Genomic DNA, 26,760 nt, shown 5'->3' with positions numbered 1-26,760 from the left:
TATGAAAGAATATCTAGACAGAATATATCGTTTCATCCGTACAGGAGTAGATCCAGAAAGTATTGGCGAGGCCATGTCTCAAAGAAAAGTCGAGATCCAGCTCATGCTTTTAAAGTTTCTAATTAATTGTTTGATAAGAGAACAAGATTATCCGGATAAAGATCCGGAAGAAATGAAAGTCCTGACAAGGTGGAGTGACCACATAGCCGAGGGAAGACACAAGACACAGAACTGTATAGACAGTATGTACAAGAAGATCCGTAGGGAAATAATAAAGTTACACGAGAAACGAAAAGCAGCACAAGTAAGCGAGAAAGAAGACAACTCTTCTACTGAAGAGGTAGACGACGAGAATCCCACCAGAATAGCGTATGTAGGTAGAACTAGACTTCCTGACCGACATTCACGCCTAGAACACAAGAAAGTTTTTCCTCCTCCAGCACCAGAACAAGGTTCTCTCGAGCAAGTATTTCAAGCTACCGATCACATTCTGAAATCACGAATCGGTTATAGTGAACTTAGTACCATGCATGAACAAGAACTAGCCCGATCAGCAGTCCGATGGATTACTGATTCTACCACTTTTCCAGACGAAATAGTGGCACAAATGTTTCTGAAACTGCCCCCAGCCGAGCAGCGACTGGTGGGTATGTATATGATCCAGCACCTCATTACACTGTATGAGGGACAACATTCTGATCCAGGTCCGTTACATGATGTTCTGAACGAGTTACTCCAGTATAGATGGAGAGGTCTTGGTACCGATTTAATTAGTGTCATTCTAGAACAGCGCCACAAATATAGAACGTTTCTGAATCCGCATTTTGTTCACGTCTCACCTCCAGAAAGTAAACCATTTTACATAGATAGACAGCATCCGTTACGAGAAGTACACCCAGTTAGGACAGCGGGTGGTGAAATGCAACGAGTATTTGTTTACACCCCCATTACAAAGATGGAACTCATAGAGATGAAGAAATTAATTCCCTGTCACGACAAAGATCCAGCAGGGTTCCATCGAGAATTAAAAGACATGCTCCGTATGGGAGAATACACGTATCCAGATATCATTAAAATGTTAAAGGTCCTGTTGCCCGCAGGGGTATATGAAAAACTCAAGGAAAAAGAATGGGAGGTGGGAGAGAAAAAGATAGATTGGACAGCTCTAGAAGCTGAAGATAATTCCCGAGTACCAGGTACCGGTCTTGGGAACAAATGTAAAGAATTGCCCGAGTTATTGATACAAGTCTTGCCAAGGTTACTAGCCACGAAAAAGGAAGATTGGGATGCAATCTCAGCATGTAAACAGAAACAGGATGAAGACACTAGTGATTTTTATTCTAGATTTGAAAAATGTTTTATAATTAACAGTGGTTTGAAGACAGGTAGCGAGTCATACCCTCATCTTTTTGTTACTAAACTAGTCGAGAATTCAAGCCCACAAGTTAAAAATCGAGTTTTAAAAGTCGAAAGTACTTGGCAAGCTAATACCCCGTCACAAATGCTCCAGATGCTCCAGTATCACCAGAACAGAATCAGGGAAGAGCAAGAACACGAAAAGAGACGTATGAAAGATACGAAAATGAAAGTATTAGTTGCACAATCTGTTCCACAAGACAGTCAGAAGAGGGGTCCGAATCAAGCCAGTCATCCTGCAGCTCCCGTTAAAGGGACTTGCAATTATTGTAAACAGCCAGGTCATTTTATAAACGAGTGTGCAGTTCTGAAACACAATATAGCTACTGGTAAAACAAAAGAAAGACCACGTCCGCCTAGACAAGAACAAGTTTCACAGACTTCTCAGTCACCACAGAATGCACAACAGACAGTTCCAGCACCGCAGCCTATCACTGCAACACAGCATGTTACACAGCAAATGTACCAGTATGCTCAGACAGAGTATCCAGAGTATCAACAGTATTCATGAAACAGCCTAGAGAGGGAGGTAGGCTTGCCTCTCATCGAGATACCTGTAGATCAAGAGGGTCCCTATGTACACAGTCAAGTATTAGGGAAAGACAGAAAGTTTCTGATTGATACAGGGGCAAGTAGGACTACTATCAATCATGACGAGGTTCCAGGGGCTCCGCTCTCAGGCTCTAAAAATGTTTCCCTTGGATTTTCAGGAAAGCCTATTGTTAACGAGATTTCAAAGCCAGTTTCCCTAGAAGTTGGTCCATTGTCCCGAACTACTGATTTGTTACTTACGAAATCATGTCCAGAAAATTTGTTAGGCATTAAAACATTGAAAGAATTAGGTGCAGTAATTTGCTGTTCTCCAGAAGGAGTCCGATTGTTTTTGAGAGACTTTAAAGGTCACTATGTATTACGTGATTTTGATCCAAGATTACTGAATGTTCCACAGCATTTATGGGCGCAAGGTCCAACTGATGTAGGATGTATGCAAATCACACCCCATCGTGTGACTCTCAAGCAAGGTATAGTCTTGCCACGAATCAGACAGTACAGATTGCCACCTGAGGCTGTAGCAGCCTTATCCAAAATTATTGACGAGCTTATTGCTCAAGGAGTGGTTGTAGAAACTGACTCCAATGTATGTAATTCTCCTATCATTCCAGTCATGAAACGTACTGATCCAAATGCACCTCCAGTATATCGATTAGTGATTGACCTTCGAGAACTTAATAAATGTATCATACCCCAGTATCCAGTAGTCCCAGATATCTCATCCCTATTGACAGCCATTGATTCTGAAGCTACATTTTTTACTGTAATAGACCTCAAGAATGCATTTTTCAGTGTCCCCATTCATCCAGACAGCCAGTACCTTTTCGGTTTTTGTTTAAATGGAAGGAGCTATAAATTCACACGAGCTCCTCAAGGTTTCACAGAAAGTCCTAGTATTTACAGTCAAGCACTTAAAAGACAACTAGACAATATTCACATGCCCACTGACACTGCCCTGCTCCAGTATGTCGATGATCTACTGATCACAGCCCGTTCTGAACGTGACTGCGAGCGTGCGTCACTTACAGTTCTGTATTTCCTAGCCGAGATGGGGCACAAGGTGTCCCCTTCGAAGCTTCAGTTCTGTGTCCAGCAAGTGATCTACTTAGGCCACTTACTGTCCAAGTGGGGTAGGCAGTTGACACCAGACCGTATCCAGTTGATAGCGAGTCTTCCACAGCCCAAGACACAGGAGGAGGTACGTGCTTTTATTGGCCTCACTTCTTATTGCAGACAATGGATTCCTCAGTATGCATTTCTAGCAAAGCCACTGATACAGTTAACGACACAGGAGGCAGCCGTATCGACTGTCCTCCCTTGGACATCTGAACATACACTTAGTTTTAATGAATTAAAGAAAGCTTTATGCCAAGCACCTGTTCTAGCTACACCGAACTACAGTAAGTCTTTTACACTTTTTGTCACTGAACGTGATGGTACTGCATTATCTGTTCTCACACAAGATCAAGCAGGACAGTACAAGCCTTGTGCTTATTTTTCGAGCACATTAGATCCAGTAGCCCAGGCTCTGCCTGCGTGCCTCAAGTCAGTTGCAGCCACAGCTCTAGCAATCAGACAAAGTGATTCCATAGTATTAGGACACTCCCTGACAGTACAAGTTCCACACTCCGTGGAAGTTCTTTTAAACCGAACACAGACTCAGCACTTGACCATTGCACGTTTAACAGGTTATGAACTGACACTGTTTCAGCCACACATAGAAATCAGACGCTGCAACGTTCTAAATCCTGCTACCCTGTTACCGTCAGTTACTTCAAATCCTGCCACACATGACTGTGTGGAAGTCATTAATACTATGACTAAGCCAAGACAAGACCTGACAGACATTGCATTACCTAATCCCGACCTGACACTTTATGTGGATGGTTCATGTATGAGAACTAGTACAGGAGATCTAGTAGCCGCGTATGCAGTGACTACTGACACTGAAGTTATAGAAACACATCGTATTGACACCCTGTCTGCTCAAGCAGCAGAGCTCGTCGCTCTGACCCAAGCCTGCATACGTGCCAAGAACTTGAAAGTAAACATATATACAGATTCACGCTATGCATTCGGAGTTGTACACGACTTCGGAGTGCTCTGGCAGGAGAGAGGTTTCATGACTTCTCATGGAACCAAGATTCAGCATGGTCTCCTCATTCAAGCTCTGTTAGATGCAATACATTTACCGACAGCTATCGCTATCATGAAGTGCAAGGCACATACGAAAGTTACTGATATCATTTCCCAAGGTAATGATCTAGCAGATCGAACAGCCAAGCTTACAGCTCAGACACCAGACATTCCAGTTAACAAGACACAGACATCCACTCCAGAACAGACTACATGTATGACAGTTAAGGACCCTACACAAGATGTCATAGACATACAGTTACATGCTACTCCCGAAGAAATCAAGAAATGGTCCGAACAAGGAGGGGTCCAGACAGATCAGGGATGGGTGACGAAGGGAAAAGCCACATGGTTTCTCCCCGACTCTATGGTTCAAGTCATTATCAATAGCGCACATAGTCCAGCACATCTAGGAGAAAAAGCCATGTTAGACAGTATACAGAACCTTTGGTTCAACAAGCACTTACGAGCTGCAGCCAAGCAGAAAGTCCGTACCTGTATGATATGTTGTCAGTTCAATCCAGGTAAAAGTGTCCCGGTGGAACAAGGTGGATTCCAACCTCCTGACCACCCTTTTGAAGTCCTCCAGATGGATTATATTCAGATGAAGCGATGTCGAGGTTTCAAGTATGTCCTTGTAGTTGTATGCGCTTTGTCCAGGTGGACAGAAGCATATCCAGTTCCAGATTACACAGCCGCGACCACTGCCAAGCAGTTGGTTCGTGAATTCTTCCCCCGTTATGGACTCCCTAGGGTCGTGTATTCTGATAACGGCCAGCCTTTCTCATCCGAGTTAATGAAACATGTTTCCCTTTTGTTAGGGTACCAGTGGAAGTTCCATTGTGTGCGCCATCCTGAAGCAGCCGGTCTCGTAGAGAGACATAATCAAACCCTGAAAATCCGTATTGCTAAGACATGTAAAGAGAAAGGTGTAGACTGGCTAGTTGCCCTGCCAGTTGCTTTATTCTTCATGCGCATGGTCGCACATTCCAGATCAGGTCTGTCCCCTTATGAGGTCGTATTCGGCCGCCCCCCAAACATGTGGGGTACACCTAGACCCCGCAGTATTACAGATGTTTCCAGTAATATGTTGACAGATTACCTAGCTTCCTTGATGTCTGCCCTACACTCTTGTCGTTCACAGGTTGCCGCTGCATTTCCAGACAATACCGAGGTGAAACCGCATGAAATCGTTCCAGGAAGCCTCGTATTGGTCAGGAACTTTGATCGTTCAAGTCCGCTGGAGCCTCGTTGGAAGGAGCCGAGACTTGTCCTCCTGACCACCCGTACGGCCGTGAAGTTGGAAGGCCGCAAGGGTTGGGTCCATCTGTCCCATGTAAAGAAATTCCATGGAGTCCGACCCAAGACATTTTTAAAGGACACTTCTAAGGACTGTTCCATTTCTAAAGACTGCCTGAAACCAGATATTGATCTAAATCCTGAACTGAAAGTTCCTCTGTTAGAGAAAACTCCGCAACAGGAGTATAAATTAAAGCTCCGGTCTAGTAAAATAAGTCAGCCAGTTTAATTGTCTAAGTCCCTCTCGGGTGAAACGGTTAGACAGGTATCTGACATGTATGAGATAGACCCCCATAGTGAGAGAGTTAGTCAAAACTCCATAAGATGTATCGTTTTTCTAAGTTTCTTATTGTTTCTAAGTTTGATGGTTACCTGCACAAGTTATGCATTACATTTATGTTTTCCAATTCCTCATGTAAATAAGTTTTCTAATACTACAGTAGAGCACACATTTAGTGATCTGCCTCCTCACGAGCTATCCTATCGTCTTGCTATGCGTAATAATACATTCATCCGAATGTTACACTATTCACACCAGACCAGCAATGCTACTAATTGTTGGGTGTGTGGTCGACTCCCCCCTTTCCAGACACCGAAGGGAGTTCTGCCACTCTTTCCTTATCCGTTTTCACATAATGGTTCGTGTGGAGCATGGTCCACGTTAACGTCATCTTCAAATGATATGTCCCTTCTGAATAGAACATGTTTTCCAGACAAGCAAGGTCTTCCCCATAGAACAGGGTTAGATCTAGAAAATGAAGTATATGATTTAGGTAATTATTCTTCGAATTTTATGGTCCTGAATGTTCAGTCTGATACTACTCCAGACTTACCTGCTATTTCAGTACTACCAGTCAAAGGCGAATTATGTGTCAGAAATAATGGTTCCGCACATGTAGGACATAGTGATTGTACTACTACTATCGAGTATAGTGACAGTGGGAAATCTATTTTCAAAGCTTCACGTCATTCTTATTTTGTTTGTGGTCAGACCGCATATGTTCGTCTGCCCCTCGATTGGGATGGAACATGTTATATTGCCTTCCTACTGCCACCAGTTTTTCTAGCCCCATCCGATTATCACAGAAACACACATCTAGTACACGTCAGACATAGACGGGAGATTGAGTCCCCAATTGTCGATCAAACTGAAACTACTCTAGAACAATATCAAGATTTCAATAAAGGTTTCTTTTTCTTTATAGGACCTATCCAGAATAGTAAGTTAATACGTAGACTAACCAGAACCCTTGAAGCAGTAGTGAATGAGACTACTTCTGCTCTAGGTAACTTAACCGAAGAGCAATCTGCTATGAGATTTGTCGTGCTCTAAAATCGTCTCGTTCTTGACGTCATACTGGCCGATAGAGGAGGAGCATGTAGAATCATCGGATCTAGTTGCTGCATTTTCATTCCTAATAACGCGCCGTCTGTTTATTCAGCTATAACCAGACTTCACAAAATTGCCCATCAGTTACACCAGAATCCAGGCACCTGGACATGGTCCGGTTGGCTCTGGAGTATTGTATCTGCCTGGGGATGGAAAGTATTGTCATTTCTAGGTATTGCAGTAATGATCATATTCAATTGCTGCCTCTGTATACAATGTGGCCCTGCGATTTGCGGCATTTGTGCTACCTCTTGTATTCCTAGTCCTAAATCCCGTTCCAAGACAATTCGAGACGAGCAAATGATGCTATATGAAATGATAGATGGTATCATGAATATAGATGTTTCCTGATGGAAACGTAGAACACAAGGAGGGAATGTGGAAAAGTAAAATTTGCCATGTTATATGTGCCTACGTGTTCCCCATTTTATGTCATATGTGCATGATCAATATGCATGTATTCCCCTCTGATCGATTAAAGACGCAATTACAGTTGTGTCCATCTCTAGTATGCCAGTTTCCAGTCCTCGTGAATACAACGAATATCAGGCCTATGTAAAGCTACGTTGCCACGTTTTACAGTGTGCACGTTAATTCATTGAATTATCCCCGTTTCTAGGCCTCAAAAGGGCCCGGACTCAGATTCAGCTCCTGTCTCCTGAACCCTCTCCGAGGAGCGATACAGCCCCCACCTGTATCCCTGACCCTTAGCTTACTTCTTGCCATGCAGTGCCCGGCTCGGCCTGGCTCTGCCTCCCAGTCTGCCTAGAGTATGTTATGTTTCTAGTTATCGGTCCAGCCCTCCTTCTCTGCATTCCTAAGTTACTGAATCGCATCAATAGTTTCCGTCATGGTCTAGCCTTTATGTCTCCATGTAAGAGAAATACTGTATTAATATTCATAGAATATTCCTCACACACGTACTACATATAGAATAATGCATGCACCAGTCTTAGTGTCTGTTAGCCTTTACCCTGATAACTTTTGGATTCTATCAACATGTACTCTAAACAACAGATACTAGATATGCCTGGGTACATGTCGCTCTGACACTCCAGACTTTAGTCTCCTCTTCTAGCGCAGAAGTCATAGCCCCCAGTTCTCCCTGGTAACACGTCATTGCCAGTTTGCGCGCACCACTAGGTTAGAGGTCCCAGCTGCTCAGGTAGCCCCCTCCATGTTTTCGCCCCGTTTATGACATATTCTGTTACGTTTGCATCACATGTCCATGTATACGCCCTGTACACACCTCTTGTTACACCCACTTTATGCCTTATCTTTCGCGACTGCTACAAACTCCGCCTACTGCTACGCCTACTGTATTGAATGTAATGTATTTGTTTAACTATAAATATTGTGCACTGTTATTAAAAGTTATGCGCATCATTCCCAGATCCTGCCCGGCAGCTGCCGGGCCCTGCCATCCCATTCCCATGCAGGCTGTCCTGTTCCTGTCCTTTTATGCCTGATTAAAGCCTGTACACTCTAGCTACCTCGTATCTTGACTCTTATTTATTGAGCTATCTGTTTGTATGAGTATCCCGAAAAATAGAACCGGTAATTAATTATTTATTTACCACAGTAGGGCCACACTGGCAGAACCCCCCACCCCCCCTCACCCCAGGAAGGGTCCCAGTATGGCATTAATTTAGCGTAACCATGACAATGGAGTAGGATAGGGGTGGGATTGTAAATGGTATAGCAGTTTGGGCAGGGAGACCATCTTGAAACTGTCCGATCGTCCACATAGGGAGAGGGGAAGTGCCAACCAATTTTTAACTTCTGCTTTGACCCTTTAAGTTACTTCTAAGTTACGTTTCCAAGAAACACTTTGCATGTTCGATAAGTAGACTACCAAATATGTGAGCCCCTGTGACACTATTGTAAGACCCTCCACCCATCGGCCATTCCCCAATGACCCTCGTAGCGCCCAGATCAGCGATTTAGAGATATTCATGTAGAGACCTGAGGTCTCGCCAAAGATGCGCATGATCTGCAATATTCTGGGGCCTGATCGGTGAGGATCAGTTAGAAAGAATAATTTGTTGTCCGCATAGAGTGCGATACGATCAGAATTTTCCAGGGTCCACTCAAAGCAACAACTTAGTGCAACTATGCGTACCCCAGCTGTGAGAGGCTCAATGCAAGGGTGAACAGCAGAGAGGGAGGGATTATCCTTGTCAGGTTTCCTGCTGCATTGGAAAATTAGTTGATGTAGCTCCTGCCACCCGGATTGAGGCAGTTAGGGCAGTGTGTAGCAGTCTAATCAATGCTATGTAGCGGGACCCATATTCAAATGTTGCAGTAATATGAACATATAGGCCCAGCTGACCAAATCAAACGCTTAGTCCATATCTACAAGTAATAGGGCAGCTGGTATTTCTAATTTATCTATTCCCGCTATCGCATTATGCACTCTGCATATATTGTGTCTGGTCGAGCGTTGAGGCATAAAGCCAGCCTGATCCGGGTGGATCAGGGTTTGAAGATGAGGAAGCAATTTATTTGCCATTATCTTGGCGAGTATCTTAGCTTCAATGTTGAAAAGAGATATTGGCTTATAGGTTGTACAGAGTTCAGGTGCGCGTCCCGGCTAGGGAAAGATCACCAGACAGATTGGAGGAAATGCCTGCCTCCAATCAGGAGGTAGGCATTTGTACTCAAGGGTTTCATTAAGGGTTGCAAGGTACTGCGGTCTCAGTATCGTAATATTCAATTTGAAGAATTCACCTGGGAACCGGTGATTTTCCAGATGCTATTTCTGAGGCCGTCGAGGTCAACTTCTCCAGTGAGATGGGAACCTCCAGTAAGTCTTGTGCTGTGGCGGTATGTGTTCTGGGTGGCAGATCTTGAAAAAAAATCTTTGATCTGTTCTTCTGACAAGATTTTGCGTTTAGTATATAATGCTTGGAAACAGTTGGAAAAGGATTGGGCAATGGGGATTTTACCTATGTGTGACTTAATGATCGGAAGTTGTATTGGTTTAAGCGAGTGCTGGCATAGCCTGTGTTAAGAGTTTCACTGATATGTCCCCTCACTGATAAATCCTGCTGTGTGTGGCCCGCCAGATGTGTTTGGCCTCATCTAAAGGGATGCTTTGATATTTCTTCTGCAGTATGCCTAACTGTTGGCGAGCACTATTTCCGTCTCTGTCTAGTGCTCCATTTGCATAATCTTTGCTTCTAGCTGTATCAGGGCCTGCCTCTTGTGCCGCTTAGCAGCGGTACAGTGACCAAAGTCAAATCCTTGAATATTGGGTTTCATGGCTTCCCACAATGTGGTGGCAGGGTCCACCGTTCCCTAGTTCATCGAGAAGTATTCTTTCAGGGCTCTATGTAGTGAGTTCGATACTTCCGATTGTGCAGATGCCAAGGCGACATCTGCCAGTGAAACTGAGTGCGTCTGGGACCTAGCTCTAACCGCAGTTGAACGGGGGAGGGGTCTGATAGGCCTCTGGGTAATATATCCGCCTGGACTAGACGATGTGTGTGCTCCCTGGTGATAAATACGGGATCAAGTCTAGAAAATGACCCATGTACTGTTAAAATGTACGTAAAGCCTGCCTCCGTAGGGTGAAACCTCCTCCAGGTGTCGGACCATCCCAACACCTCTACCCTCGGCCCCAAGTGGGACTCTTTTGGCTTATGTTGTGTGACAGTAGGGCGGCACCTGTCTTAAACTGGGTGTATGACATAATTCCAATCTCCCCCAATCAATGCCAGGCCGTCATCGAGGGAGCCCCAAGTGTCAATTATGCTTTCAGTGAATGTGTGACTAAACGGCGGTGTGGCATATACACCTCCCAGCACTATGGCCTCCCCCTTCCGATTGTGTCGTGAATTAAGAGAACTCTAAAGGCCAAAACAATGATTCCCCATAGATCCCGTCCCTGGTGAATGTCTCTGAGATGACCAGTTCATGAGAGTAGCTCTGTCCAGGGCCGGTATGCAGAATCTCGTTAAAGGATTATTTCCCCTGCCCTCCCCCATTTGGGCCATATAGCCTAGAAAAGTCGACCCAAGTAGGGCCATGTATTACTTTTACTCTTTGATGACTCAACGTTTAATAACTTTTAACTTGACTGTATTTATGGTTTTATTGTCGTGCATGTACATATCTTATTGCACTTTTATGGTCTCCGACCGAAATAAAGTTTTAAAATGAAATGAACTTATCTTGTTTCCTGGCTTGCTTGTCGCCCCGTGATCCGGATTGCCAAAATGGCCTTGATCGGCGTCGCCATTTATCTGTATGGTTATTGCCTTTGTGATGGCGTGGGTCTCCTGATGAGGAGTCCGAGTCCCGAGGTGGCAGTGAATGAGGCTTAACCGGGTGAGGTTCTTCCAACCATTGAAAGTCTTCCTCTGGAGTATTGACAAACATGGTACTGCCTTTGTAGGTAACACAAAGACGGGCAGGGAAGAGCAGAATATATGGAATCTGTAGCTCCCGAACATGTGACTTCGCGACTATGAAGGATTACCTCTGCTTTCGAACCAGTTTTGTGTAGTCTGGAAAAATCATTACTGGTTGGGATGTGTAATTGAGGGATTTTTGTACTTGGGTTTGTTTCAGGATGGTGTCGTGGTCGTGGGAGTTTAGGATCTGTGCTATTACAGGTCAGGGCCGGGAGCATGGGGGAGGCCTCAAGGCGAGGGCACGCTCCAATATAAAGCAGGGAGACAGATCCAGGTTTTGAGCCACTGCTCTAGGAAAGCGCACATGTCGGAGCCCTCGCTTCCTTCTGGCAATCCTACGAATCGTAATTTATTACGTCAGGCCCTCCCCTCAGCATCCTCTACTCGTGTGGCAAGACCCTTGGTAAGCTTCTCGAGGGTGGCAACCTTTCCTTTTAAGATGGTTATATAATCTTCTGCCCCCGAAATTCTGGTTTTGGTCTGTGTGATATGTTCTACGGCGTTGTGCAGGTCCTGGAGCAACAACATGACATCTGCTCCGACTGCACCGATTTTAGCATTGAACACATCGCGCGATTTGATTATCACAGCTAGGATCGTGGTGGTGTCCATTGACTTTGTGGCAGCATCGTCGGAGGTAGTAGTGCTGGTGCCTCTACTTGTATATTTGTCCATAGTGCTCTGTTTCACAGTGGAGCCTGCTGAGTGGCCCTCAGACATGATGATGAACCTGTAGTCAGGGGGCCTGCGAGGGTAACTGTACGGTCTGTGGTGAAGCACAGGAACTCTATGCCTCCAGAGGTAGGTGGGTATCTCAACCCTGGCACTTGGGAGGTCTTTCGCAATGGGGCGGTCATCCACATCCACAAGCCGCACCAGGACCTAGCCCAGCCATCTCCGCAGACGCGACGACCCCCCAACCACTAATGGGGGCACCCTTTAGTCACTTCTGGTGTGCTGTGCAGCTCTGGGGGTTTAGTAGGTATGTGCTTCAAGTTTAATTCAGCTACGTAGTCGTTCTTTACTAGCCAGAGATCCGAAGCTTCAGCCCCCCCATGTGAAAATTGGGCCTACAGGCTGATCTTAAAGGGGTCTCTGAATTGTACATGATGTCACCTGTGTAGTGTGTCTATCCAAGGCTGCCCGAGTCTCCCCAGGGGGGCCAGGCAGACGAATGTGTGTTGTTCATTGCGACTGTGCCCGGGAACCCAGGCCCATCAATGATCCAGCCGGGGTCGGAGTCTGCGTGCTTAGGAGCCCTCTCCCTCCCCAAGTTCCTATTACTAGTTGAATTCCCAGGCCATCAGCTCCCGATGTGTCTTGGGCGATACCTGGAGCGAGGTCCGCAGGTCTCGCCGCTCCTTCTCCTGGCACCAGATGTCACGATGCAGACCGGGCCGCAGCCCGGAGCACTCCCCCCCAGGTCCCCGCTCAGGCAGTCCGATCCAGGAACTGGCACAGAGGATCAGCTCTCTGTCATCTCCAGGCCATGGGTGCCGGCGCCCCGCCGGTTCATATGGTCACCAGGCACGGTTGTACCAAGGCTCCGGCGAGGCGAATCCATGGCTCAGCTCCGTTCCGGGGCACGCCTTTAGAGGCTGCTCGCACTGTAGACCGTGGCTCGATCGCACGGCACGGATCTCTGATCCGACAATTCTGCTGTCTCAGAGTCTCGGCCGCCGCTGACAAAGGCACTATGGTGTCCGGGCAGCCCCGGCATTGGTCAGCTGGAATGTAGAAGTGCTGCTTATCAGCAGGATGATACAGGTCTACAGCCGGGCTAATACGCTTCCGCCATGTTGGACCGCTTGGCCATGCCTCCCAGAGGACAAGTTTTTGAGAAACTCCTTTAGAGAGCACCTGCTGAGGTGCCGCACTTTCCATTTTAAAAAGGAACTTCAGGAGGACCATGTGGCAATTTGGAAATGGAAGCCTCAAATGAGACACCCAGCATAGAGACTGAAACCGCTGTTAAACTTAAGGAAAGGAAAGGAGAAATCCCTGTGGGCGTCAGAAGAGGAGCGCCGCCTGCTGAGGTGAAAAGAGTGACAGCGAGAGAAAGTCGGGGGCCTGAACATTCCAGGCAAGCGTTGCATAAAATAACGAGTGCGCACGCATGTAGCCTTTAGCCTAAATCCAATAACAGAAACACAACAGTAACAATAATAACGGTCATTAAAATAAGACAATAATGAATAATAAAATCTCGAACAGAGTACTTATCATGACTGCGAGCAGCAAGAAAAGAGGATTTGTTCTCTCAGTCAGGATAATTATGATAGTGTACGATGTCCTATTGGCTGTACTATTATGATGTAATGTTAGTAGTTCTTTTCCCAGGGTTTCTTGGTAATGTCGTTTTTTTCTTCTCTTGGCTGCTGTTAACCCTTTCCGTGCATCAGACGGTGGGCGTGTGCGAAGGACGGCCGGGGGCCGTCCTGGCCACGCCCAGTCATAAATCAACTGCACCGCAGCGGAATTCCAGCCGCGGTCAACGGGTTAATAAAGGCAAGAAAAGATAAGCATAATTTTAGCCTTGGGTCTTGTAATATTATATAACATTTGCAGGACATTCTTCGTAAGAAGAAACATAGAGGGATGCATGCAAGGCACACTACGAGGGAGTCCGGCTGGTCTTTAGTTTTCAAAAAGGTCTATGATTGGTAGGTACCCTGGGTGCCTGTCAACTTAAAGCCCATGTAGCAGAGCTACCCACATCATCAGAATAACTGAAATTCAAACAGAAATTCTTCATGTTTCCACTTGCATTTTGGGGCCTTTCCTGCCCTGGAAGATGAGCCCACCCACACAAGTGAGGTACTTTTTTATAGGGAGATGTGTGGTAATGCTGAATGGTAGGCCTTCATTGTCCACAACGTTTTGTCACAGAAATATGGGAAATTATGTGATTTTAGCTCAAGTTTGGAGTTTGTCAAGCATTTTAGATAAGACAAAGTAGGGGGACCCATATCGGCTTCACCACCTGGGTTTCTGTCCATATCAATACCATACGTGCCAACCCTTCTGTTTCAAGCAGGAAACTACAGATTTCGAAGCTAGTCTCCTGCCTCCAGATTCCTGCATTCAAAAGCCTGATTCCTCAAAGGGCTTCAGACGGGACTGGTCTAGTCATTTACTGCCAGTAACCTGCTCCTGCAGACCATGGCACATTTTTGTCATGCAATATAGCAATTTCTCCTTGCTCCTGACAGGTAAGGGAAAAAATGGCTCTGCATTTCTGATATCCGATCCTGTAGCAGCACACTTTCAAGTCCCATACATGACAATAGACCCGTTTCAGGCCTTGACATAAGTCATTGGGAGGAAAAACAATCTCCCAATTATTTTTCTAAAGTCTCCCACTTTCCTCTTCAAAAATGTTGGTATGTATGCAATACCTTTCTCCTATTAATTCAGGTTAGTATATTTTTTATACAATGTGGGTTTAATAGAGTATTTGAAGTGTCATGGGGGAAAAAAATCGCCTATTCACAAAGTCATCCCAAAGAAAGTAAGAAAATTGTACAGAACTACAATCTGGAACAATTTCAATCTGGCATTCGAGTATATTAATGGACGTAAACCACATTGCTTTTAAAAAATATGTTTAACTACGGTTTTCAGCAGGTAGATTTGGAAGAGGATTTGGATAACGGCCGCCAGAGCTGCCCACTTTGGCACTAGGTAACCATGTTCGAGTCTCGGCGAATCTCGACGACGTGTGATTCTGGGCAGATCAATTAATATCCCGGTGCTTACAAAAGTGAATGTCTCCTTGTGTAATGTTACTGTTACTCGTGAAAAGAGCTCCAATGCCTTCTGGTCGAGTTCGAGCTATATAAATAATTTTTTTTAAACTACATTAAGCGAAAATAAAAACGCTCCCGTCAGCTGTTTGCAGCCATCTTGTAAATCATCAGCATATGGTTTACATAGCTTTAAAAAGAGCTAGAGCGCTGACCGCATTTAAGAATTTGCCAGCACCGGGCGCCATGCTGCTAGGCAAAACAAATTTAGAATCGTTTCTGCTGTGCAGCAAGCTAAGTTCGCACAGAAAACTGTAACTATCTAGGTTGGTGTTAGATATAGGAGTAGGGACTGTCCCATTATGCCCTGTGCATCACCAATACGTTAGGAATAAATATTTGAAGCTGCAAAAACTACTTTAAATCTTGTTCGTTTCATCTTAATTTCTGCACCAGGATATCCCAAATAAGAACGTGATATTTTTATTTAAGGAAATTTCAGTCTACTACTCCGAACGTTTTACAGACTGAGTGTAGCATGAAAAGTGGCATAAATGTGTGAACGAAATACAGTGTTATTTTCACCTGTAAGAGACAAAGTAAGCACATACTACATTCTTTATTGTGTAGGTATTTCGCGTTATACAGCAAAGTTCAACCTATGGTAAGTCACTCAGTATACAGATAGAACATTCCATATGCCCTTGCTGATTTCCATTCGAAATGTCATAAACAGCTACACAGTAACAGTAAATCGATAAAAATGGACTCGCATCCAATGCATCCATTCTATGTGCAGAGATTGAAATGGAAGGAACCAATATGAAGAAATCAGATGTGAAAAGCGTAAAAGCGAAATACCTTCGAAAGACACACTGTCATTTTATCCTAGCATATAGCTATCAATGTGAATAAAAATACATTATGCTAAAAACGTACATTTCTCGCATAAAATAAATAAATAAAATCCCGCTCCGTCCTCATCTTTCCTCCTAACAGCGTCACGTGCACGTTTCTGCTCACGTCTGATCTGTCACAAGTACATACTCTACTTCCGTAGGAAAACATTGTGATTCACTTGCTGTTTTGTCCTTCTTTTTTTTCTTCCCCTGGTCTACTACGGCGCTGACGTCAGTACGCCCAGGGCGCGTGCTCGGGCGGGGCCTAGGTGTTCCTGGGGCTGACGTTGAGGTGGAAGCAGACTTGGGAGGTTTGAGCTCCGGGCAGAGTTCAGCCGATAGAGCCGCTCTGGGTACGGGGGAGGCCCGGCCATGGTGGAGAACGCGAGCACCGCCCGTGGAGCTCTGGTGAGAACGGAAGGGGAGCTGGTGGGAGAAACTGTACCTAAGGAAGGGTGACTGGGATCCTACGGACGGGGCACAGAGCCCTGGGCATGGCAAACAGTTTGAACGCAGGCTGGTGAACCTGCGGACGGGGCAGGAGCTCAGCGCCGTGCTTCAAGGTTCGTTTAGGAAAGGAGATCCGAGAGTTCACCCGAGCACTCTTCCAGCTCCTAAAGAGAGCGAACACCGGCGAATCCAAAGTTGGGTCGGTGTGACAGGGAGAGAGCCCGGGCTTCATCGGGCAAGGTGGCCGGTGACCAGTGTATGCTCCTGGCCTCAGGCTGGAGAGGGTTTCCGTGATCTCCGAGACTGTGGATGTTAGAACTTGTCACTGCGAGGCGGTAAGCGCCGCGGGGCAGGTGGCTGTGTTAGTGTTGAAGCTTTGCGGGTTGTGAGATGTTTTGTGAAGCCGATCACCGCAGCAGGGCGGGGTAATATCAGCAGGCGATAATGATGGGAGGGCAGATGTTGGGCGTGTCATGATGAGAGTAACTGATGTGTGGACAGAAGTCGCCATATGGGATGTGTAGGCTGCCCGGAAGTACCCACTGCGCGCGGGGTGACGGTAACGTGAGAAGTAATTCATTGGGTCATGTGTACGTCGTTTTTTAAATCAACTCAAGGAAGATGAGGCGAATAGTAGGAGATGGATCAGCAGGCGCATGTTGTGTGGGAGGAAAGACCTGGATCTCACGAAGCCGAAATCGCGCGTTGCTTATCTTTGCACGCGCAGGTCCTGCTTGGAAAGTGTCCGCACCTGTGGCAGAACGCGCGCTGTACTAGAGCCTATAACGCGTGGACGATATGATAAATGTACAGTTATGCCTTTCTGGACTTGTGCATTTGTTACGAGGTACCCATCACCATATATTATACCAATATAATGACTTGTACATAGTACTGCGTAGGTAGAATGTGGCGTCGCGTTCTTTCCCTAAATCTGTACGTTATCCACTGAATTCTCGCCGTATTCGGATTTTCAGGAACGGACTATCCGCTTTAAATTCGGAAAAATGCCGTTGGGGTGTCAACCGTACTTGTGACAATCACCACTGATATCGACCAAATATAAGGAAACTCTAGAATTGAATTGGTCCGTATTCCAATTTGCTTGAAGGCTAAGCAACCCACCCGGAGTTGGGATTTTATGTGCATTTGCATAGTGTCTCACACTCCCTGCGAGGAGCAAAACACTCTTGGAAAGGTAGCGTGATCTAAATGCTCTCGTGTTTTGTTGTTGCGCCTTGGTTCCGTTTAAGTGACAGGGGCATAGAGCGGATACTAAAGCATTAGATCTTATTGTATCGGTTAATAATGCGTGAGTGTCTTTTGGCCTGCGTGGGAGTTGCTTTGATGTGTATGTATCGCACACTGCTCATTTGGTGTCGCAGCAAACGCGCAGTTGCCCTTTAGGCATGCAAAGTCTCCTGAAACGAGCCTGAGCTGTCTTTCCATAGTGGACAATTATTATACCCACCTCATTCCTCCTCACTTCATATGGATGGTTCAATCTTGGATTTGTCTAAAGTTGTGCTGTGCATATTTTTAGGACACGTGATGAGTGGTGCGCATGTGCTTCATACTAGAGATCACTGTAAAAATATGTATCTGCTTGCGACACCAGTTACTATGCAGTACTATGATTTAATGACAAGACAGGAGGCTGGCACAGTCTTGACTAAAAACACAGAAGCACTGATGATCTCAAAACAATGAATGTCCTCCTCAAGGGTTAACTAAGTCTTTCTATGGCGCTTCTGAAAACCACCGTTATGAAGAGAACCAGAGTAAAACCTTCGGTCAGTTGGCTTGATGAAACACTTTACCTCTCTTGCAATACCAAGAGATGCTTTGGCTCCACATTGAGGACTGTGCAACCTTTAAACAAAAGTTCAGCATCCACAAAAAGTTTCCTTCACTGTCTGAAACATTGTGGATAAATATTTAGTATTGAAACAACTATACTGCTAGAAACCCCTTTTAGAATAAGACAATGCTAATAATTTCCTCATAGCAGCCTCGGCTGGAAAATAATTTTTTTCAGTAAGAATGCTATACTATTGTATCTTCCCCCAATTCCGCAATATATTAAAGGCCTTGAATCTGCTCATGGACCAGTGGCTTTTGTATCTGCTCATATAAATTGACATATTACTATTTTACTCAGCAGCTCAAATTCCTTTTCCTCTCCAGCTTTGCATACTGCTCATTAGATCATCTATTTGTGATACTATGTAATTCATAATCCTCTATTTACTCCATTCCCATGAGCACCCTGGCAATTTTTAAGGAATTTTGATGTGATCGATGCTTTTTGAGTCATTCCAAAGCTTGTTGGCCATACTTCACAAAGGACTAATCATTATTTTCTCTTGGACTAGTGAGCCCACGGACGGAACCTCCCTGACATGTAAAGTAAATAGAATTAGACGTGCTTTGTTCACCTTATAAATAGTTTTGTGCATAACTTTACAAGGTACGTCCACAAATGTCACTAAGCATTTAATACCAGAAATTCAGATGTCTCGAACCTCATTAATGCAATTTATTTATTCTGCCCTGTTCAAGCATAATTTAACAGGTGTCCACGTCCTAGCATTATCATTTTTTAAATTTTTATTGGTGCACCTTTCTAACCGTTATGGATTGTTAAATAATGCTGTGGGGGTGAATGTTGTTTTTACTTATGATTGCTTGGGGTAGCTTAATACTCAATGATAGTTATAAACTGATAGTTAATTCCTTTGTAGGGATGTGTTTGGGGTTTGCTGAGGGTGAGGTGCTTTACTGCCCTTAAGGTAAGGAGGGTTCTGTTAGAGGAAATAAATACCTTGCCGAGTCGTGTCATCACCATAATAGTGACATTTTTTAAGCCTGGAAGGGAGAGACTGTTTCAGATTCAAGGTTGTCCATATTGCGAAAAAAAGGTAATTCTCGTGCACACCTTCAGTCTCCACCACACACCAGTCAACTTGTGACGGGCCTCAGGCGTTCGTCCAAGGTTGATAGAATCAGATCAATGATGTACTGCTCACTTAGACGCATACTCGAGCACGTTACATTTTGGTCTGCTTTTGAAAGTCAGCCTCATCCTAGAAAGCATGGAAACAGCAAACTTGATGCCTGTGTGAGTTTACAGGCTTTAGTTGTGTATTAAAATTGCATATACCTGAATGTATTTGTAGCCAAGGTATGGCCTTGGCCCTCGTTTCTAACTTATGTTTTCTTACAGACTGTAGGCAAGTCCAGGGAAACGCTCTTGCACCGACACACACTTCTTTTTCGGTGGCTGAACGCATACGATCAGGCAAAATACTGCCACCCATATTACAAGACAGCCAGTTGATAAAGTGGCTGTTACATTGCTCCTTTATGTGTGTACTTATATTACTTTCTTTTTTTATTGAAAGCATGAGGCTGGTGAGGCAGCTAGAGCAGGCTCAAGCCCCTACATAGTGTTTTGGATGCAAGCAAAATGTGACTGCCACCTGAACGGACTAGGCCAGATCTAAAACATCTACCATTGTGAGGTGTAACGTCTGTGGATTTTTATGGTTCGATAGTTAAACATGGACCACCTAATATGTGCTTGGAATCTAAAGAGTTGTAAATTCTACTCAGGATCGTTCACCTATGCAGAAATACTGGCCCTTGTTGAGGGAACGAAGCATACAGTAAGTCTGATTTAAGCTGTGTGCCTGTCCGAGATCTGAAATATTATAGAAAACCACTGCTGTCGTGTCACAGACAAAACAAAATGCTGTCTAAAAATAGGCAGTGAACCTAATATGCTGATTGGTGTACATGCAGAATACTTTGGTGGCGGAGTTGCCATATTAATATAAAGCAGGCTTTCAGACTTAATGGATTTAGGGCTTGTTTGGCTGCTTTAGGCAGTAGTAAAAATGGGCGGGTGGGTGGTGGCATGTTGAGAATTAACTCATTTATCGAGCGGCTCAAAGGATAACCTGACCGTCTGTTGTAGGAGGAGGGGGGTTCGAAATAGTAAAGTAGAATTGTGGAAGCGGGTGGGTGAAGTGTACTAGATCATGAAAGCAGTAGTGATGGTGAGGGCAGGCGGGTATGTGGATTATTGAAACGTCAGCATTGTGTAAACCTAAATGGGACAAAATTAGAGGTAAAGTTAAACTGTAAGACGAAGATAATCCATTTTTTTTGTTTCAGGCCATTTCTTTAGGGCATGTACATGCTGCCCTTGGTTTCAGAAACAAAAAAATTGACCATCCCAGCATTTCTTTTCCTTCTATTTGTGTTGTCTTTTGTTTCCCACCTTTATTGTGTCTGCTTTTGGAAGAGACCCTCTTCTTTCCTTTGCAAATGATACAGCAATTCCCAACGGAGGAAAAATACTCTATCTGAGTACCTCACCACTTTTAAATTCGTAAAAATAAGGTTAATGTCTGACCCAGATTTCAAATTCTCATGAACTCATTGTTTTTTTTGTTTTGTTTCAGCCGTCGTTGATCTCAGACAGTGGAAATCCAGTGTTATCGAGTGGCACTCCCCTGCGTCAGCCCCCCAAGCAAGGCATGAAGTTGGAAGCTGTAATGGAGCAGCTACAGAAGCAACAGCAACAACTGGCTCCACAAGCCATGGAGATGCGGGCGCGGCAGATAAGGGAGGCTCAGAGACTGTATGCACAACAGCTGGCGGCCCAGCAGGCCTCTCTAGCTGCTACGTCTGTCAAAGCAACTGGTAGCCCAATGATGGGCCAGCTGAGCCGTGCCCACCCTGCAGCTGGAGTATCTCGGGGCTTTCACCAAGATAGTGTTAATTCTGAATCTGAAGAGGACGAGGAGGAAGAAGAGGATGAAGACGATGATGAGAGCTTGTTGGATGAGGAAACGGAACATGGTGATCTGCATGACAGCATGGATGTGACTGACAGGGCATTGATGGTGTCCACAAAGCACTTTCACGTGGTGCAGCCGGACCATAGGAAAGAATCTACCTCAGAACCACTGCTCCCTCAGGGGCCACTTCCAGTGGACATAAAGGAGGAGCAGGAAGATCCTTCAGACGACCTTTCGGGCTCACCTCGAAGTCATCCCAGCTGGGGAATGGATGAGCAGCTAAAACAGGTAATGAACATATGCCTACCTTGTGCACCGCTGCTGTTATAAGGCACCTTCAGAGAGGACTATGATCATTTATAGAAGCGCTCTGACGCACAGTCCATTTCAATGCAGTGTGGCTCGTGGCCTCCATATCAACTGTACAGCACTTGCTCTGTATCACAAATTTCAAGCATTGTTACCGTGTTGAGGAAGCGGTCTCTCATAAATAACCTGTTACGGTTTATAGTTGCCTTGCGTAGATGCCTGCCCCAGGCAGAGTAATTGCTGGGTTCCTTTACATTTCTTCCATTCCTGAGAATTTAATGAAATCTTTGTAGGAGACCTGCTTGGTGGTGTAATGGTAGCAGGCTTGCATGCTTACGCTAGTGACACTGTAGATTTATCTTTTCATTGCTTTTATGGAAGTCCAACATAATCAAAGTATGGCTGTCTCTTACTTAGTTTTCCCTAGGCCTTAAAATGCACCGATTGGGGTTCAAGAATCGATGCTTCTTAGGCTTTGCATATGGTCACCTGGACCATGGTGTTATTTTTCAGTACACTATTGCCTTTAGAGTTCGAAAACTCATTTGGGAAGCAAACCTTTTTCCATATTTAACTGATGTACCTAAGTCATTTTTTTACCTTCACATCGTCTTTTTCTATGATAGTGTAATCGGACTTTAAAAGAAGCCTTCAGATTAAAAAGCAGAACTGCTACACAAGATCTCATTCGAGCCATTGAACTGCGCAGTACATTAATCATGTTTTTCATTCTTAAATTTGAAGGCATCCAACGTTCCGCGTAGTACTGTTCTCAACACCACTTCAGGTCTTCGCTGGCCTTTTAAAGGTTCCTTTTGGTAACCAAAGTTTCTTTTCATTTTCAGAGTAACAACCCAGTATTATCATGCCTCTTCAAGCCTTTATTTAAAACCTCTCTGAAACTTATGTTTTACTTTCTCCTTCTTTACTTATCTTGTAAATCTTATTTCATCTCTCCTCACCCTTTCTATCTTCTGTCTGCCCCCTACATCTTCTCATTATTTAAAGCAGTGACACTACATAGACATAAATTCAAGGGTCATTTTATTGGAGAAGTGTGGCTCACTGGTTAGAGGAGGCAGACCTGGAAGCAGAGGTCAGCCCGGGACCAGGGTTCAATTCCCGGCTCGGCGGGGTCTTGAGTCCTAAAATGTCCATGGACTCGACAATTCTCGCTCCGGTGCCTACTCGATTCACGGGTTCACACTCTGCGACTCTGGGCAATAGCTTGCTTAATCTCCACAACGGCCCCCCGCAGCGGGATGCCTGGCTTTCACCTTGCGGATACCCTGCCGGGGTTATCTCACAGGGGAATACCAGGACGGGTTCCCTAAGCAAGCGCTTAGAAACCGCTCGGTGATTTGCGCTATATAAATTCCTGTACATTTACATTTTATAACATTTGCTCTTTTTCATTTTAAAAACCAATTCCTGGGTTTTAGCATTTCTTAAGGGTAGCTTTGTATTTTGAAATGTATTGTTCAACCCTGTGATTTGATCATATCCTGCACAGTTGAGTCTTTCTGTGTTAAACCTTTGCATTACATGTGTGGTGTAATGGGTGTTCACACGGGGAACATTGCTGCAGCCATGTCTTTGTTCAAGTTGTGTCTTCATTTTTTAGCATTACCTGACTAAGATGTAGAACAATACTGGTTTGCAGCTAGTAATGGGACATCTTGAAAAAAATACCCAGACTCTAAATGCATATCAGTTCATAAAATTCACTTTTATATGTGGGGGTGCCAATACTACTTCCTGTCTAATACTGATCCTCCTAAGAAAGTGTAGATAGTGGTAGATGTGTGCTGTTCTAGTGTGCATGATTAGAGGAGGGTTAACAAGGTTGTAATGGTAGTAGGAGTTGAAGAACTGAGGTCGTTGTCTTCTATTTTTTATTAACTCCCTTTAGTGTTCTTAAAATGGTTATTGTTCTCTTTAACTTAGGATACTTATTGGGAGTACAGCTGCTTTTACGTTTCCGTCTACTGTTAACTATTGATTCTGACATGGTTCACTATTGGAAATCCCCCTTGTTACTATTGCACTATGCCAGTGCTTGTTTACCCATACTCGGATGCACTGGTTAGCGTAGGAGATGCTTTTCACTAGTCTATGGGTTCTGGGAGGGACATACATTGCCTTACAGTGGAGATCAGTTTGGCTCTGTTTTAGGGAGGATCATGAGAGCCCCCGCAACTTCCCCTCTCTCCCGCACTCCACACAGACACCCAAGCACGCACCATGCATACCACAGAAATCACATCACATCACACCCATACCCCTAAGACACAGAGAATACAACTTTTCTACCGTACATATCTATGCACACTGTTTTTCAGTCTAATAGTGGAACCGTGTCTAATTTTCCGTGAACACCTAGAAGAATAGCAGCAGTTAAGGGCCTTTAAGTGCCAGCTATTCAGTTTTGAAAAATCCGTGCAAAAAGATTCAATCCCACGACCAGATAAATTGACAACTCTAGTGCTTGGAAACCCCCTAAAACCCCTGTCATGCCATAGTTCAGTAAGAACTGCTGCTGCATTTTGCGTGATGCATCTGGCAAGGCAGCTAGTTTTACATTCAGAGATATTAGCCATTTCGTCGGTGTTTATAAAGTCTGTAATCCCTTAGAAGTGCTACTCGAAATGAACGTAATAGTTGTCATGAGCTCTCCACCTTTTGTGTTCCTTTGATCCAAGAACTCTGTTGAATGAAAGTTTTCCTGTTTTGGTAGGTTAGGTATGCTTAACTGGAAAGTAGAACATACTTTGATGATGGACAATCTTTTAAATACCATTTTAAAGACCCTTTTCCAGTTTAAATGTTTATATGCTGCTACGTCTCGTTTAAACTAATCTTTATAAATGTTTGTTCATGTGCCAGGCATTTCCTGGTGCTTATTTTTCTTTTATACTGCTTCTTGTGGTATGCTTTATTACAAACCATGTCGGAGGACAGTTGTGGCCAGCTCGGTTTCTTATTTTAAAGATTGCGGAAGAGTTTAGTACCTTGTAAGGTGGAGTAAAGGAATCTTCAAATGACTTGTAATTGCAGATGTTCCTTCTTCTAGTATGTTGATTAGTGTATGCTGTATTGAACAGGATGTATTGAAAATGATCCCTCACCCTTGTTTCTACTGTCTTTCTCAAAATAAAACACTTATACTCACTTGGAAAAAGATGACCATTCAGACATAGTATTTGTAGCCCATGTGCGCACACTTATAACTTACTACTTTCAAACACAATGCGGGGACTGTTGGTAATAGAGCAATGCCTGCAAGGTAGCAATGAGAGGGGAATGTAGCTCAAAAACCCTTGACATAAAGGCACCTTTGGAACGCACAATGAAAGAGACAGTAGGCAGTAGTCTGAGTGAAAAGAAAGATCAGTGTGTTTCTTTAAGAGTGATCTAACTTTTGCAGAATGGAAGCAGAATTGGTATGTGCTAAAAGAGAAAAATACTTAATCAGGTACTGTAGGCTGAAAACCTTAGAAGTGAGAGCAAGATTTTTGATGGTGTGTGGACTGAAAGGACTGCTTTTGAATGTTTATTTTAATCCTAAAGCCAAGTGCCTCCTATTTGTTTTCTGTGACTTTTTAAATTGTGGCTTTGTCCACCATTGTCTCTCCTTTGAAGGCAATTGGCTTTATAAGCAAGCTTTTTCTTCTGCTTCTCTCCACCTAAGTTCCACAATGACCACTATCATTTAAAGGTCTGTACTTTCTTTTCTTCGCCTGTCTGGTAAAAGTAGGAGCTCTTGAACTGACCTTGCTCCACCCAAATATGCAATCTGTTTTTTTGTTTCACTTTCACGCGCAATAGTAATGGAGGTAAGATGATGCATGTGCCACATTGCCGTCGCACATTTCTTCGTTTAGTTTACCTCTGGCAACTTGCCCCATTGTAATACTCAGACTCTTTGGCCAAAGTACAGACTTATGCTTCCTTTCTTGCATCTATGTGCACCTGGGCGGCGGTAGTTAAAATGGGAACTACACACACACACAAAAACGTTCAGTCCCAAAAACATGCTCATCCTTTTTAGGTCGAGCCTGGCGAACGGCTTGCGAAGTGCTGTCGCCAGCGAGCTCAATTGTTGTGGACTTGCCTCGGAAGGGAGACAGGAGATGGGCACGCGCAGAGCTTTTGGCGATTTGAGCAGGTGTACGCTCAGCGGTGTGCATATCTCCTGTCTCCCTTCCGTCGTCGCAAGGCTCCGCTATTTAACTTTCACTTTTGTTTTTATGCGCATGCGTGCTCACTTTATCTTCTAGCCCCCAAAAGGGGCTTTTAAATAAACTAGCCCCATCGTTGGAGCGGGCAGCATCGGCTGGTCTGCTCAGGAAATAAATACACATACTGCCCGCTCTGTGTTGCACCCCCTCATCTAAGAGCTCAGACACCCCCTGCAGAAACGCAAACAAACGGAGAATCCCCCCCATACCCTGTCTGCGGGGGGGACTCCTCAACAGCAGCTGGCTGCGGCATGCTTCCGGAGCACTCCAGCTCCTCTGCCAGCACGATGCGGGGCTCTCTCCTCAGTCATGGGAGCCCCGCACTGCTATCGGACGATCTTCACCCGGGCCTCTCCTGGGACCCGGGACTTCAGCTCCCGCACGCCCTCTCTGGAGCCTGGGCTCCCTCTGCGCCATGGGCGCGAACCGCAGGCCACGCTGATGTGCACGCATGGTGCTCCCCCCCACCCCCCCACACACTTTCCCTTGTTCAATACTGTAGTTGCCATCTCTAGTCCTTGCAGAAAGTTTTGTAGTGGAAGGCTCACCACGGTAGGGGGTTGTGCGTCGAACAGTGGAGCAGGTGAAGAATTCCAATAAAGAGTATGTTTTACAAACATGTAATACAGGCAAAACGACTGGCATACTATACACATAACATCTAAGACAATCTGAGGCACACTGATCTGCCCAAAACAACAAGATGTCTTCTTGAAGTGCCTGCGCCGGGATTAAAAGTGCTTGTTTGCTCAGGTTCCTTCCAAACTCAACAATTTACCCACTGCACACTAGGAGTTGGTGACACCTGTCGCTTGCACACAAAGGAAGCTGCTAGTGAAAAGCGAAGGGTCACGACTACACATTGTATACACTCCTCCTCCGGATGCGGCTTCGATCTCGTGCGCACCTACCGGTAAAATAACACCTCCAAACAACGACTGCCCTCTGCGAAACCAAATCTTTACTGGGCGGTGCACATTTTTCCTACGAGTTCACACTTTGAAAAATAAAAAATATATTTTCGAAATATCTGTCACACGAAGTTGTATTTCCAATATAATATCCTCACTGAGACACACGCTTTATTTAGCCCATT

The 26,760-nt window shown here is 44.8% G+C and overlaps 1 protein-coding gene across 4 annotated transcripts in view; it reads left to right on the top strand.

Moving 5' to 3' along the window:
* Positions 1-16,096: 16,096 nt before the first annotated feature.
* ARID3B (AT-rich interaction domain 3B) overlaps positions 16,097-26,760 on the top strand; it is a 465,486-nt gene continuing 454,822 nt past the window's right edge. For 3 of the 4 annotated variants that reach the window (XM_078685148.1, XM_078685150.1, XM_078685149.1), the window contains exons 1-2: positions 16,097-16,264; positions 20,776-21,402. In XM_078685148.1, coding sequence (XP_078541274.1) covers positions 16,229-16,264; positions 20,776-21,402 — 663 coding nt within the window. In that variant the 5' untranslated portion in view covers positions 16,097-16,228. The remainder of the gene's footprint in view (positions 16,265-20,775; positions 21,403-26,760) is intronic. The other variant, XM_078685146.1, reaches the window with a different exon arrangement.

This window comes from Lissotriton helveticus, chromosome 3_2 (genome assembly GCF_964261635.1).
Source record: "Lissotriton helveticus chromosome 3_2, aLisHel1.1, whole genome shotgun sequence".
NCBI lineage: Eukaryota > Metazoa > Chordata > Amphibia > Caudata > Salamandridae > Lissotriton > Lissotriton helveticus.
The sequence above is the reverse complement of the archived record's forward strand: the minus strand, read 5'-3'. Positions and strand labels throughout refer to the sequence as shown.